This window comes from Myotis nattereri (assembly GCF_964212035.1).
Source record: "Myotis nattereri genome assembly, chromosome: 15".
NCBI classification, from domain to species: Eukaryota; Metazoa; Chordata; class Mammalia; order Chiroptera; family Vespertilionidae; genus Myotis; species Myotis nattereri.
In genome coordinates this window covers 50,305,355-50,320,746 of record NC_138090.1, presented here as the reverse complement: position 1 = coordinate 50,320,746, position 15,392 = coordinate 50,305,355, and the positions used below count along the sequence as shown (strand labels likewise).

At 59.8% G+C, this 15,392-nt stretch overlaps 1 protein-coding gene across 1 annotated transcript in view; it reads left to right on the top strand.

Annotated features, from left to right (window-relative positions):
- The window catches only part of SHANK1 (SH3 and multiple ankyrin repeat domains 1), a 52,204-nt gene extending 36,816 nt beyond the window's left edge, over window positions 1–15,388 (top strand). Inside the window, exons 22-24 of the mRNA XM_081106761.1 lie at window positions 7,012–7,108; window positions 9,231–12,315; window positions 14,453–15,388. Coding sequence (XP_080962887.1) covers window positions 7,012–7,108; window positions 9,231–12,315; window positions 14,453–15,164 — 3,894 coding nt within the window. The 3' untranslated portion in view covers window positions 15,165–15,388. The remainder of the gene's footprint in view (window positions 1–7,011; window positions 7,109–9,230; window positions 12,316–14,452) is intronic.
- Window positions 15,389–15,392: the final 4 nt, after the last annotated feature.

The window sequence follows — 15,392 nt, the reverse complement described above, 5'->3', positions numbered from 1 at the left end:
ATTCGTTTCAGCTTCTGTCTACTCTTCAGTTTCCCACTTGGACGCCCCCTGCACTGGACCAGAGGGGAAAGGTGGGCAGTGTGGCCTCTTTAAATATATATATATATATATATATAAAATTTTAAAATTGATTTCAGAAAGGAAGGGAGAGGGAGAGATAGAGACATCAATGGTGTGAGAGCATCATTGATCGGCTGCCTCCTGCACGTCCTCTCCGGGGGATCGAGCCCACAACCTGGGCATGTGCCCTTGACTGGAATCCAACCTGGGGCCCGTCAGTCCTCAGGCCGACGCTCTAGCCACTGAGCCAAACCAGCGAGGGCCTGAGGCCTCTTTTCTCGGACCTGCACAGCCGCGAGCAAGAGCAAAATATTGTACAAGACGCCACTGTTTACCAACTTAAGCACTGGGAGATGTCAGCCTCCCTGAAAGACAGAGCCCCCACAGGGCCCAGGGAGGCCCGCGGGTGCTGGCAGTGAGGGTGCAGACCCCAGGCCGGGCCACCGCAGGCCAGGGCGCCTCTTGGGCTCTGTCTCCTCCCCTCCAGGGCTCTGCCGTCCATCTGTCTGTCCCCCCGCTCTGCGTGGCTTTGGCTTTCTGGACAACTGTTTCTGCTTCCTGCTCACTGACCCCTCCCCCACCCAGGGTCACCTGTCCATCCTCTCTCCCCCAGTATTTGTATGGGTGCAGGTTTCAGCCTTTCTCTGGACTCAGATTCCCTCTGATCATTTTTTAAAAAGACATTTTTACTGATTTCAGAGAGGAAGGGAGAGGGAGAGAGAGATAGAAACATCCATGATGAGAGACAGCCATCAATCAGCTGCCTCCTGCCTGATCCTCCTGGGGATCGAGCCCAAAACTCGGGCATGGGAATCGAACCGTGACCCCCTGGTCCATAGGTTCACGCTCAGCCACTGAGCCCCGCTGGCTGGGCCCTCCAGTCATTTTATCACACCCGCTCGGTTGCATGCTCTGCCTCTGTCCCCCCCGGGGCCGCTGCAGCCACTCCATTCCAGGGCCTCTCAGGACTGACTTTCTCTCCCTGCTCACGGGTCGCTTTGCCTTCCCATCGCTGTCTCTCCCCTCTCTGGACCTGAGCCTCTGTCCCCCCCATCTCTCTTCTCCCATCTCTCTATCTGTCTCTCCATCTGTCTCCCCCTCCATCCTCTCTCCCCTGACCCCTTCCAGGGGCTGTCTCCATGGCGCGAATGGCCTAGCCCAGTGGTCGGCAAACCGCGGCTCGCGAGCCACATGCGGCTCTTTGGCCCCTTGAGTGTGGCTCTTCCACAAAATACCACGTGCAGGCGCGCTCCTACAGTGCGATTGAAACTTCGTGGCCCATGCGCAGAAGTCGGTTTTCGGCCTGGGCGAGCCTATTTTGAAGAAGTGGCGTTAGAAGAAGTGGGGGGTGTCGGTAGGTCGGCCGGTTCGGTCGGGTGGGTGGAGGGGAGATGCGGCTCAGGCGGGGGAGGTACCTCACGGGGGAGGTACATTGTTTTGAGGTACGTTCGCTGAGGTCGACCCCTTCCAACTCTCCCATCCACACTCCTCTATCTGAAACAAGACGAGTGTGGATGGGAGAGTCGGAAGGGGTCGACCTCAGCGAACGTACCGCAATCAGATTGAGGACGTCTTTAGCAAAGGCCAGCTTAGGAGCACCCTAACGAAGTTAATAACAATGTACCTACCTATACAGTTTAAGTTTAAAAAATTTGGCTCTCAAAGAAATTCCAATCGTTGTCCTGTTGATATTTGGCTCCGTTGGCTAATGAGTTTGCCAACCACTGGGCTAGCCCATCCTCAGCCTCCCGCCCCTGAGGCACCGCCCGCCCCGCGAGGTGGCACAGGAGGAGGCTGGGCGCCTGGACCACTCGCTGGGGAGAAGTCTGCCCGGCAGCTGGTGACGTCACGCCCACCAGGCGCATCCTGATTGGCTGTCCCCTCCGCGCGTGGGCGAGGGTGCTGCCTGGTTGTTGGTTTGTTGATGGGGAGGTCAGCCTGTCCCACCTGGAGTCAGTCCGCCCCTCCAGCCGTCACTGCGCCCCCTCAGAGGCTGTTATGGCTCCTCTGTCTGTCCGGCATCTCCTGGGCCACGCTGACCCCTCACGACTCAAGCTCACCCATTATTTGACCCCTCCCTTCCAATTCGACGTGTCCCCGGTCAGTTTTGCAAATTCGATGCCTCTCCCTGCACTCTGCACCCTCTTCCGTTAGGGGCACCCTTCCTCTGTCACTGTGACTCCTCTTCTATCTCTCTGCCCATCCCTCCCCCTCCTGTCCCGCTGGCTCCCACCCCTCCCGTGCCCACACCTCATGCAGGATGCTTCTCGCACCTCCCTCCCCGCCTCGCAGCCATCCTCTTGCCCGCCCTCCCCAGCTGGGAACTCCATGCATGCCCTCCCCAGCCTGCTTCTGCCCCCGACTGGTCCCTGCATCCTTTCTGACAGTCACCTCTCTTTCCTTGACTCTTTGTACCCTTCTTCCCTCTCACTTAACCTCAGCATTTTCTAGTCACTCCCGTCTGTTTCCTACAACGGCCCTGTCACCTCTGCCTTACTTACTGGCTGGCCTTGTAGGACATGACCTTCTCCTTGACTCATAGCCTCTTTCACTGCCATCAGAATGGGGGAACCAACCCCAAGAATAGGGTTGGGGATTCCGTGAGGACTTAACACAACACATAAAACAGCCGGCAAAGTGGCTTGCCCAGAAACGGCTCCTCTCTCTCTCACACACACACCACCACCACCACCACCACCACCACACAATCTCCTCTTTTGCGGGGTTCGGCTCCCTGATGCCACACCGATCGTTATGAGCTGCAGGACAGGATGGAAAAGCAAGCAGGGTGTTGGGCTGAGGCTTAGGGAGAAAGGGCTTAAGGGGAACGTCTGAGAAAAACATGCAGCAAAGTCAGGAAGAGTTGGCAGGCTGAGAACCCTGCTCAGAGAAGATGAGAACTGGGGGAACCAGTCAAAACAGATATGCCTTGCCTAGCCAGTTTGGCTCAGTGGATAGAGCGTCAGCCTGCGGACTGAAGGGCCCCAGGTTCTATTCTGGCCAAGGGCACATGCCTGGGTTGCAGGCTCGATCCTCAGTGGGGGGCATGCAGGGGGAGGCCGATCAATGAATCTCTCTCTCATCATGCTTCTATCTCTCTCTCTCTCCCTCTCCCTTCCTCTCTGAAATCAATAAAGATATATTTAAATTAAAGAAAAAAACAGGCATGTCTTCAGGAGACCCTTCCTGGCACCTTCTGGGGCTGCCCGGGTACCCATGTGGATGTCCGGGGGCACAGAACTGGCATCTGGCCTTAAGGCTGCTCCCCCGGTCTTGTTGTGAGCTTGTGTCACTTCCATTCAGTCCTTCGTTCTACAAATATTTCTTTTTTTAAAAAAATATATTTTATTGATTTCTGACAGAGAGGAAGGGAGAGGGATAGAGAGTTAGAAGCATTGATGAGAGAGAAACATCGATCAGCTGCCTCCTGCACACTCCCTATTGGGTATGTGCCTGCAACCAAGGTACATGCCCTTGACCAGAATCGAACCTGGGACCCTTGAGTCCCCAGGCCGATGCTCTATCCATTGAGCCAAACCAGTTAGGGCTACAAATATTTCTTGAGCACCTACTATGTGCTAGACCTGCTGCTGGGCCCTGGGGGTGTAGGAGTGAACCAGTCAAGCAAGGTCAGTTCTCTTAGAAAATGTACATTTTGGGGAGGGGCAGAGGGAGGGGTTGTGAAACTTTCAACCAACAGTGCCTGATGTGGGTCTTTCTTAGTCACTTCTTCATTTGACGTGAAGCTGTAGAGTATCAGGCCCTGTTTAGGGACTCATCAGGGAACAAGAACAACAAAGTCACTATCCTCAAGCAATTACCCATGACTTTTTTTTTTTTAAATTTCAGAGAGGAAGGGAGAGGGAGAGAGAGAGAGAAACATCAATGATGAGAGAGAATCATTGATTGGCTGCCTCCTACACGCCCCCCCCACCCCCTCCCACAACCTGGGCACGTGCCCTGACTGGGAATTGAACCCTGAGCTCCTGGTTCATAGGTCAACTCACAACCACTGAGCCACACTGGCCGGGCAGTTATCCATGACATTTGAAAAATATATATTTTTTAATTGATTTCAGAGAGGAAGGGAGAGGGACAGAGAGATAGAAACATCAATGATCAGAGAGAATCATTGATTGGCCGCCTCCTGCACGCCCCCCAGTGAGCCTGATTGAGCCTGAAACTGGGGCATGTTTCCTGACGGGAATTGAACTGTGGTTCATAGGTCAACCCTCAACCACTGAGCCACACCGGCTGGATTTATCCATGACCTTCATGGTCCTTTATTTTTTTTTTATTTTTATTTTTTTTAATATATTTTATTGATTTTTTACAGAGAGAAAGGGAGAGAGATAGAGTTAGAAACATCGATGAGAGAGAAACATCGATCAGCTGCCTCCTGCACATCTCACACTGGGGATGTGCCCGCAACCCAGTTACATGCCCTTGACTGGAATCGAACCTGGGACCTCTCAGTCCGCAGGCCGACGCTCTATCCACTGAGCCAAACCGGTTTCGGCCTTCATGGTCCTTTAGCAATTTTGCCTTCATGAGTCCCTACCTCCTAAAAAAAAAAAAAAGTTTAAAAATCTGTATTTTATTGCTGTGTTGATACCAAGATGAAAATTATCCAGGTTGATTCTACTTTTTTCCCCTTCTGATTTTATTTTATTTTTAAATATATTTTATTGATTTTTTAAAGAGAGGAAAGGAGAGGGATAGAGAGTTAGAAACATGGGTGAGAGAGAAACATCGATCAGCTGCCTCCTACACACCCCCTACTGGGGATGTGCCCGCAACCAAGGTACATGCCCTTGACCGGAATCGAACCTGGGACCCTTCAGTCCACAGGCTGATGCTCTGTCCACTGAGCCAAAGCGGGCAGGGCTCCCCTTCTGATTTTAAAAGAAGTTAAAACATTTCCCCTAAAAGTGTCAGGGGCTCTGGACACTGTACCCTGTTAACTGGGATCATCGATGGTGCCCTCAGGGAACTGACATTCTAGGCTGGGAGGCAGACAGTAAGCAAGCAGATGAGACCAGTTCGGATGGAGAAAAGCTCCAGGAAGAAAGCAGGACAGGGGGACATGCGGTACACTGTGACTGGGAGGGGACAGAGGAGTGAAGAGCGTGAAGGTGGGAAGCACCTGTGGGGGTTAGGAGGGGGTCATTGCAGAGGAGAGACCCAGGACCTGCAGGTCTAATGCAGAGCTGGGCCTCGGGGCCCTGGGGGAGCAGGGAGGGGGGACATGGTGGGGCCTGAGTGAGCAAGGAGGAGATGCAGGTGGGACAAGATCGCACAGGGCATCTGAGCCTGGGTCTCCTATAGTTGGAGTCTGACATGGGGATTCTTTTTTTTAATATATTTTATTGATTTTTTTACAGAGAGGAAGGGAGAGGGATAGAGAGTTAGAAACATCGATGAGAGAGAAACATCGATCTGCTGCCTCCTGCACACTCCCTACTGGGGATGTGCCCACAACCAAGGTACATGCCCTCGACTGGAATCAAACCTGGGACCCTTGAGTTTGCAGGCTGACGCTCTATCCACTGAGCCAAACCGGTTAGGGCTGACTTGGGGATTCTTATGCCAACTAAGCAGGGGTGGGGGGGGGGCGGAGGGGGGCTGCAAAGGACAGCAGACCTGGTCCCCACTGGAGTGCACCTCAGCCTGACCATCCCCCCCCACACACACACACACAGCTCTGGAGTGTGCCTTGCTGGGGCGTTGATCCTGCCTTGGACCTCCGTGTCAGTCTGTCACTGGCTGCAGGTGGCTCCCAGAAGTGGGGGCACGTAACCACTTGGGCAGGTCACCCCCTTTGGGGGAGGGTGATTCTCCAGAGCAAAAAGCAAGTGACACACAGCTTCTGGGGTTGGGCACGGCATCCCGGCCAAGGGGATCTGGGTCGGCTGGGCATTCAGACCCCTTCCTAGCTGAGGTGGGCTGTGACTATAGGATTTTAAGCAGGGCAATAGCATGACCTGAATTACGTTTTTAAATATATTTTTTAATTGATTTCAGAGAGGAAGAGAGAGAGAGAAACATCAAGAGGGGATCATTGATTGGCTGCCTCCTGCACGCCCCACGCTGGGGATCGAGTCCACAGCCTGGGCCTGGGCCCCGTCTGGGAATCAAACCGTCACCACTTGGTTCACAGGTCGATGCTCAACCACTGAATCAGCTGGGCCTGAATTACTTTTTGAAAAGATCCCTCTGCCCTAGTTGGTTTGGCTCAGTGGGTAGAGCGTCGGCCTGCAGACCGAAGGGTCCTGGGTTCGATTCCGGTCAAGGGCCCGTACCCTGGTTGCAGGCTCCTCCCAGGCCTGGACCCTGGTCGGGGCTCATGCAAGAGACAACCAGTCGATGTGTTTCTCTCACATCCATGTTTCTCTCTTGTCTTTCCCTCTCTCTTCCACTCTCCCTAAAAATCAAAGGAAAAATATCCTCGGGTGAGGATTAATAACAAAACAACAAAAAGATCCCTCTGGCCCTTGTGTGGAAAGCAGGCCAGAGGCGGTGGGGGGACAAGGGAGGAGGCTCCTGCTGTCATCAGGCTGCTGGTGACTTGGGCCTGGGCGGCGGCAGCAGGAACAGAGAAAAGGACCCAGATGCGTACGGGATGTCTGGGAAACAGAGCGAACAGGGTTGACTAAACATCGCTCTTTTCCTTTCTTTCTCCCCTTTGCCCGGACTCAGAAACCTTTCTGTTCACAAGAATTCCCTTCCACCTCCTGCAGGCCCCGCCCCCTGCCTGCAGGCCCCGCCCCCTGCCTGCAGGCCCCGCCCCCTGCCTGCAGGCCCTGCCCCCTGTCTGCAGGCCCCGCCCCCTGCCTGCTAAGGCCGGGGAGCCGGGATGGGGGCTGGCCGGGTACGGAGCCTGAATCCTCCTGCCCTGACTCTTTTTTCTCTGCTATCTTTTCTCTCTCCTCCCTGACGGCCACCCCAAAGTCGAGCTTCGATCCCCACCACCGCTCGCAGCCGAGCTATGAACGGCCTTCCTACCTGCCTCCAGGACCTGGGCTTATGCTCCGGCAGAAATCTATTGGTATGTCACCCGCACCGTCCCCGTCACCGGAAGCGTGGGTGTGAGGGATGCGGGCGGGGGAAGGGGAGGCTGCAAGCGTGACCGTTCACGGCAGAAACAAGGGGCCTGGAAGTGTTCTCTTCCGCTTCCACACGTGACCGCAGGTCCGTGGAGGTGGGCAAAGCGCTCCGGCTTTGCCGCTGGGCAGACCTGGGTTTGGATCCTGGCTCTTGTCCATCCCAGCTGTGTGACCTGGGGCAGGTGACTTCACGTCTTTGGGCCTAGGGCTCTGCAGCTAGAAAATGGGGAGACAACTGCCCCTGCCCAGATGTAGAACGTCGCCCCTGCCACAGACCCTGGTTCCCTCTCTCTCATACTTGACTCCAGTCATTCATTCATTCATTCATTCATTCATTCATTCATTCATTCTACATGTGCTTATTGAGCCCTATCACATGCCAGGTTAGACTGGGGGAGAGGGGGAGAGATGTCAGTGAAGAAAACAGATTAAATTGATCTGTTTTGGAGCTTACATGATAGAAAGACAGACAACCTACTATAAGGATAAGAAACAAGAAAATGATACCATATGTTAAAGGTACTAAGTGCTGTGGAAAAACAGAAAACGTAGAGTATGATCAGAGAGATCACAAGTGCTGGTGGGGGAAGGTTTGGGCTGAAACGTGGAGATGAAGCAGGGAGCCATGGAGGTATCCAGAGGGGAGGCCCTCCAGGCAGCAGACACAGCCAGTGCAAAGGCCCTGGGGTAGGACCGAGCTGCCGTTTGCTGAGATGGGGGCGACCAGGGGCAAGAGGAGGTCAGGAGCTCAGTTAGGGACCTGCTGAGTTCGAGATGCCAGTGAGACCCGAAGCGGATGCGGCATTCAGGTCTAGGAGCAGGGAGCTCCGGCGAGAGCATTGGGCCCGAGACAGAGGTGGGAGTCTCCGGCAGAGAAGTAATGAATGAAGCAGGGACCCTGGTCAAGGGAGAGAGAGTAGCCAGAGGCTTGGAGGAGAGGATCAAAGACAGCCCTGGTCGTGGATAAGTCGGCCAAGGACTTCGCTCCTCCACTCTTCGCTCCGTCAGCTGGCTAATTGGAGCCAGCTTTTCCTGAACGTCCAGTGTCCACAGTCTACCAGCTTGTGCCTCTCATCTGTGAGACCTGCCTCCATCTCATCATTTCCCTAACGCCACCCCAAATCTACACAGTATCGCATCCCTACCCAAAGCCTCCTTTATTTTATTTATTTATTCATTCATTCATTCATGTGTGTATCTTATGTTTGTCATATCACTTGTCAATTCCTACAATTTTCATTTTTGTCCACATGCTGTTATGTGTGCGCAATTTGAGGTCCTTGATGGCTGAGACACCATTATTTTTTCATCTTTGTATTTTTTAAAATTAAATCTTTATTGTTGAAAGTATTACATATGTCCCCCTTTTTCCCCCATTGACCCCTGCCAGCCCCCCTTCCGCCCCCCACCCCGACCCCAGGCCTTCACCACCCTCTTGTCTGTGTCCATGGGTTATGCATATATGCATACAAGGTCTTTGGTTGATCTCTTCTCACCCACTCACCCACCCACCCCCGCCTTCCCTCTGAGGGTCCACATCAGCTCCCTCTTAAACAGCTTCATCGTGAGCAGTTCTGTCTGTGAAATCCCAGGTTTGATGTGCCAATTGCATCTCTTGTCTGCCTTTGCATGAAAAGAAATCTATACCTAATGCACATGGTATCTCTCCCTGGCTCAAGCCACTTTTGCTCACCCCAAGCCACCGCCACCAGCCTGTAACTGTGCGTTTGTGTGAATTAGGGACGGCGCCCCCTTCTGGCCCGGGGTGGAAGTTCAGCTGGGTCTCACCCCAGCCCCCTTGGCTCCCTTCGCTGTTTGCGGTTGGGCCGCGCACAAGCTGTGTTACTGTGTCCAGCTGGTTCGGATGTACCGTGGCTGGGGCAGCTCTGGACTAATCCGTGGGAAGGTCTTACATGCATGGGCGCCATTATCGTCATCATCATCATCAACAACAACAACAACAGCATCGTTACTATTATCACTTTCCCGATGATGTGGCTCCGCGGAATGGGGCAACAGGGAGCCCCCACCCGCCCCATTCCTGCCTCCTCTGTGTCTTCCCAGGGGCCGCCGAAGACGACAGGCCTTACCTAGCGCCCCCGAGCATGAAGTTCAGCCGCAGCCTGTCCGTGCCTGGTTCGGAGGACATCCCCCCGCCTCCCACCACGTCCCCGCCCGAGCCCCCCTACAGCACGCCCCCAGCCCCCTCCATCTCCGGCCGCCTCACGCCCTCCCCCCGGGGCGGGCACTTCAACCCCGGCTCCGGCGGGCCCCTCCCCGCCTCCTCCCCCTCCTCCTTCGACGGGCCCGCCCCTCCCGACACCCGCCTGGGCGGCCGCGAGAAGAGCCTGTACCACAGCGGGCCGCTGCCCCCCGCGCACCACCACCCGCCCCACCACCACCACCACCACGCGCCGCCGCCCCAGCCCCACCACCACCACGCGCACCCGCCTCACCCTCCCGAGATGGAGACGGGCGGCTCCCCGGACGACCCCCCGCCCCGACTGGCCCTGGGGCCGCAGCCGAGCCTGCGCGGCTGGCGGGGCGGCGGGCCCAGCCCGACCCCGGGCGCCCCGTCCCCGTCGCATCACGGCGGCGGCGGCGGCGCGGGCGGCGGCCCCTCCCAGGCGCCCGCGCTGCGCTACTTCCAGCTGCCGCCGCGCGCGGCCAGCGCGGCCATGTACGTGCCCGCCCGCTCGGGCCGGGGGCGCAAGGGCCCGCTGGTCAAGCAGACCAAAGTGGAGGGCGAGCCGCAGAAGGGCGGCCTCCCGCCCGCGCCCTCGCCCACGTCGCCCGCGTCCCCGCAGCCGCCGCCCGCCGCGGCCGCGCCGTCGGAGAAGAACTCCATCCCCATCCCCACCATCATCATCAAGGCCCCGTCCACCAGCAGCAGCGGCCGCAGCAGCCAGGGCAGCAGCACCGAGGCCGAGCCCCCGCCGCCGCCCGCCGCCGCCGGCGGCTCCCCCTCCGCGCCCAGCCCCGCGCCGGCGTCCCCGTCGCCCGCGCCGCCCTCCCCGTCGCCCGCGCCCGCCCCCGCCTCGCCCAGCGGCCCGGCCACCCTCGACTTCACCAGCCAGTTCGGGGCGGCCCTGGTCGGGGCGGCGCGCCGGGAGGGCGGCTGGCAGAGCGAGGCCCGCCGGCGCTCCACGCTCTTCCTCTCCACCGACGCGGGCGACGAGGAGGGCGGCGACGGCGCGCTGGGCTCGGGCGCGCCCCCGGGCCCGCGGCTGCGCCACTCCAAGTCCATCGACGAGGGCATGTTCTCCGCCGAGCCCTACCTGCGCCTGGAGGCCGGGGGCGCCGGCTACGGGGGCTACGGCGCCGCCAGCCGCGCCTACGGGAGCAGCGGGGGCAGCAGCGCCTTCACCAGCTTCCTGCCGCCGCGGCCCCTGGTCCACCCGCTGACCGGCAAGGCCCTGGACCCCGCCTCCCCGCTCGGGCTGGCGCTGGCGGCCCGCGAGAGGGCGCTGAAGGAGTCCTCGGAGGGCGGGGGCGCCCCCCAGCCGCCTCCCCGGCCCCCGTCGCCCCGCTACGAGGTCCCGCCGCCCACCCCGCACCACCACGCGCCCCACGCGCACCACGAGCCCGTGCTGCGCCTCTGGGGGGCCTCCCCTCCGGACCCCGCCCGCCGGGAGCTGGGGTACCGGGCGGGGCTGGGCGGCCCGGAGAAGCCCCTGGCGGCCAGCCCGCCCGCCGCGCGGCGCTCCCTGCTGCACCGCCTGCCGCCCACGGCGCCCGGGGTCGGGCCCCTCCTCCTGCAGCTGGGCCCGGAGCCCCCCGCCCCGCTCCCCGGCGTGAGCAAGGCCTGGCGGGCCGGAGCCCCCGAGGAGCCCGAGCGGCTGCCCTTACACGTGCGGTTCCTGGAGAACTGCCAGCCGCGGGCCGGGGGGGCGGGGGGCAGGGGTCCCCCCGCGGAGGACGGCCCGGGGGTCGCGCCGCCCAGCCCGCGCCGCTCGGTGCCCGCCTCGCCCACCTCCCCGCGGGGCAGCGAGGAGAACGGGCTCCCCCTGCTGGTCCTGCCGCCGCCCGCCCCCTCCGTGGACGTGGAGGACGGCGAGTTCCTCTTCGTGGAGCCGCTGCCCCCGCCCCTGGAGTTCTCCAACAGCTTCGAGAAGCCCGAGTCGCCCCTCACGCCGGGGCCTCCGCACCCCCTGCCCGACCCCCCGACCCCGACCACCCCGCTGCCGCCCGCGCCCCCCGCCGTCGCTGCCGCCCCGCCCGCCCTGGACTCCACCGCCTCCAGCCTGACCTCCTACGACAGCGAGGTGGCCACGCTGACCCAGGGCGCTCCCGCGGCTCCGGGGGACGCCCCTGCGCCCGGCCCGCCGGCCCCCGCCGCCCCGGCCGCCCCCGCGCCCCAGCCCGGGCCGGACCCTCCGCCCGGCACGGACTCCGGGATCGAGGAGGTGGACAGCCGGAGCAGCAGCGACCACCCGCTGGAGACCATCAGCAGCGCGTCCACGCTGAGCAGCCTGTCGGCCGAGGGCGGCGGCGGCGGCGGCGGCAGCGCAGGGGGCGGGGGTGGCGGTGGGGCCGGGGCGGCCAGTGGGCCGGAGCTGCTGGACACCTACGTGGCCTACCTGGACGGCCAGGCCTTCGGGGGGAGCGGCGCCCCCGGCCCGCCGTACCCCCCGCAGCTCATGACTCCCTCGAAGCTCCGCGGCCGGGCTCTGGGGGCCAGTGGAGGCCTGCGCCCCGGCCACGGCGGGGGACTCCGCGACCCCGTCACGCCCACGAGCCCCACCGTCTCCGTGACGGGGGCCGGAACCGATGGGCTGCTGGCCTTGAGCGCTTGTTCGGGAGCCTCGACGGCAGGCGTGACTGGGGGTCCGGGGGCCGTGGAGCCAGAAGGCGCGCCGGTGCCCTTGTCATCTGCATCGTCCCTGCCGCGGAAGCTGCTGCCCTGGGAGGAGGGCCCGGGGCCCCCGCCGCCGCCGCTGCCCGGGCCCCTGGCCCCGCCTCAGGCCTCCGCCTTGGCCACCGTGAAAGCCAGCATCATCAGTGAACTCAGCTCCAAGCTCCAGCAGTTTGGGGGCTCCTCGGCAGCTGGTGGCGCTCTGCCCTGGGCGCGGGGAGGCAGCGGGAGCGACAGCCACCACGGGGGAGCCAGCTACGTCCCCGAGAGGACCTCGTCCCTGCAGCGGCAGAGGTGAGCAGGGGCTGGTGGTGGGCGAGGAAGCCAGAGGGGGCCCACGCTGTGGGGGTACCCGAGTCCACCTTCCCCGCAGCTGTGTTCCTTTAAGATCCCCGGTGGTGGTAGAAGGAAATCAGAAGCCGGCGGGCTGGCTGGCTCGGTGGGGTTTGCCCTGAAAGAAGCATGCTGTCACCGGTGCTTTAAACTCCCCTGTATCTCTGTAGTAGCTCCTGTGGTCTCCTCCCATCACCATGACAACCCCCAGGCTGATTCACGAACCCAAAGAGTTAGTAACAAGGGAGATGGGAGCACAACTTGCAGATGCCATGTGTCCTTGGCGGGTTGTCAGTGCGGAAGATCCCCGAAAGTCTGCAAGTCCCTGGAGCCCTCGGGGCTCAAGACAAGATGCTTGAGGCCACAGTGGTTCCGTGTGTGGTCCTGGAGCCAGCCCTGCACTTTTCTAACTGGGTGACCGTAGGCAAAGGAGTCACCCCTCTGTGGACGGGGACAGCATAGCACCCTCGCCCCCCCCCTCCGCCCTCCCCCCGAAAGGCCTTTAGAGGCCTTTGTTGTAACATGAGATGGAGGAGGGGAGGGGCCTCTTACAGAAACCCAGCAAGTATAGATGGGGAAATACCCATGGTGCCTACGGTTTCCAAAACAGCTAGCCAGCCAGGATGGCCACAAAGTTCAAGTTCGTTCAAGTCTTAGGGAAAGTGGAGTCGCATTCCTGATTCAGACACCCAGAGAATGAAGAGAAGTTTTTGGGTTTTTTGAAAAAATATATATTTTATCGATTTTTTTTTACAGAGAGGAAGGGAGAGGGATAGAGAGTTAGAAACATCGATGAGAAAGAAACCTCCATCAGCTGCCTCCTGCACGCCCCCTACTGGGGATGTGCCCGCAACCAAGGCACATGCCCTTGACCAGGATCGAACCCAGGACCCTTCAGTCCGCAGGCCGACGCTCTATCCACTGAGCCAAACCAGTCAGGGCTGTGTTTTGTTTTGTTTTTTAATTCCCTGTCCATCTGTGGAGCTCACGCTAATCGTTTGAAGGTCTGATGTCCTTTGAACGTGGCTTTATCGGGCCATTGAGTATTCTAAAGGATTCTGGGTCCAGAAAAGAATGCTTAGTGTAGGTGACAGCGGAACCAATTATTTACCACCTACTGGGTGCTGGGCCCCCTTATGGGGGAGAGGGTGCCCTCTAGTGGACAGGACAGGCAAAGTGTTGCCCAAAGACAGAGGTAGAGGCCAGACCGCAAAATAATTGGAATCATCCCAGGGAGGGGGGGAAAAATGCAATACGGGGATGGTTAGAGAAGGTCCCTCAAGAGCAAGAGGAGTAGAGACTGGAGGAGGGAGGGGGGAGCAAACCCCAGAGCTACTTGGGGGAACAGCAAGCTCGGCAGAGGGAACAGCCAGTTCAAAGACCTTGAGGCTGGACTGTTCTGGAAGGAGTTAAAGGGATGAGGGGAACCTTTTTCTCCCCTTGTTTCTTCTCTCTTTCATCTCCCTCTCCTCATCTCTCTCTCTCTCTCTGTTCCCTGTCCCCTTCCATCTCTCTCTCCCCTGAACGCTCACCCTCTCTTTGTTCCTCTCCCACCGTCTCCCTGTCTTCCACTCTGCTGTGACTGGCCATAACCCTAAAAGGCAGTATAGAATAGTGGTTAAGAGCTCAGACTTCGGTGCCATCTAACCGGGCTCTGCCACTTCCTGGCTGTGTGTCCTTAGGCAAGTTACTTAACCTCTCTGTGCTGCTGACAATAATAGTAACCCGCATCAGGGCTGTCGTGGGGATTAAATTGAGATGCGATATGTAAAGCACTTAGAACAATGCCTGGCACACCTGAGCATCAGTAAGTGGTGGCGATGATTATTATTATCACTTAATGTCTCTTTTTCTTTCATCTCTCTTGACTGTCACCCTCTCCCTGTCCTCTCATTTTTCTCTCCCTTCATTTCTGTCCTGACATCCATCTCCCCTCCCTCCTTCTATCTCTTCCCACCTCTCTTCTCCATCTCTTTACCCCGCCCCTATGTCTTTCTTCCTCTCTCCTTACCTCTTGACCTCTTCCTCTTTCTCACCTGCCCTTGCCCCCCACCCCACCCCCACCCCCTGCCCTCCACCCACCCCTGTCATATTCCAGACTCTCCGAAGACTCCCAGTCCTCGCTCCTCTCCAAACCCGTGAGCAGCCTGTTTCAGAACTGGCCCAAAACACCCCTGCCGCCACTCCCCACGGGGACCGGGGTCCCCTCCGCGGCTGCGGCCCCCGGGGCCACCTCACCCTCGGCCTCCTCCTCCACGTCCAGCCGCCACCTCCAGGGTGTGGAATTCGAGATGCGGCCGCCTCTGCTCCGCCGGGCCCCCAGCCCCTCGCTGCTGCCCACTTCGGAGCACAAGGTCAGCCCTGCGCCCCGGCCCTCCTCCCTGCCCATCCTGCCTTCTGGACCCCTCTACCCGGGCCTCTTTGACGTCCGCAGCTCTCCCACTGGAGGGGCCGGGGGCTCGGCCGACCCCTTCGCCCCGGTCTTTGTGCCGCCGCACCCGGGGATGTCCGGGGGCCTCGGGGGAGCCTTGTCCGGGGCCTCCCGCTCCCTCTCACCGACCCGCCTGCTTTCGCTGCCCCCGGACAAGCCTTTCGGCGCCAAGCCTCTGGGGTTCTGGACCAAGTTCGACGTGGCTGATTGGCTGGAGTGGCTGGGCTTGGCCGAGCACCGAGCCCGCTTCCTGGACCACGAGATCGATGGCTCGCACCTGCCCGCCCTGACCAAGGAGGACTACGTGGACCTGGGCGTGACCCGGGTGGGCCACCGCATGAATATCGACCGGGCTCTCAAATTTTTCCTGGAGAGGTGATGGCTGGCTTGGACGGACCAGCCCGTCCACAGAACCCTGGGGCTCGCCGGCCTCTGGACCTCTGACCCTTGACCCTTATTCTCTCCCTGGGCCGGGGACCACGCTACACCTGTGCCCTGCCGTCATCTCCCGAGGCTGGAGGTCACCGGGGTGGCCTGATTCCAGCCAGACATTTGCACCTCACAGGAGGGGGCAGCTAATGGAGATTGTGTGTGCAGCTGGGAGCCG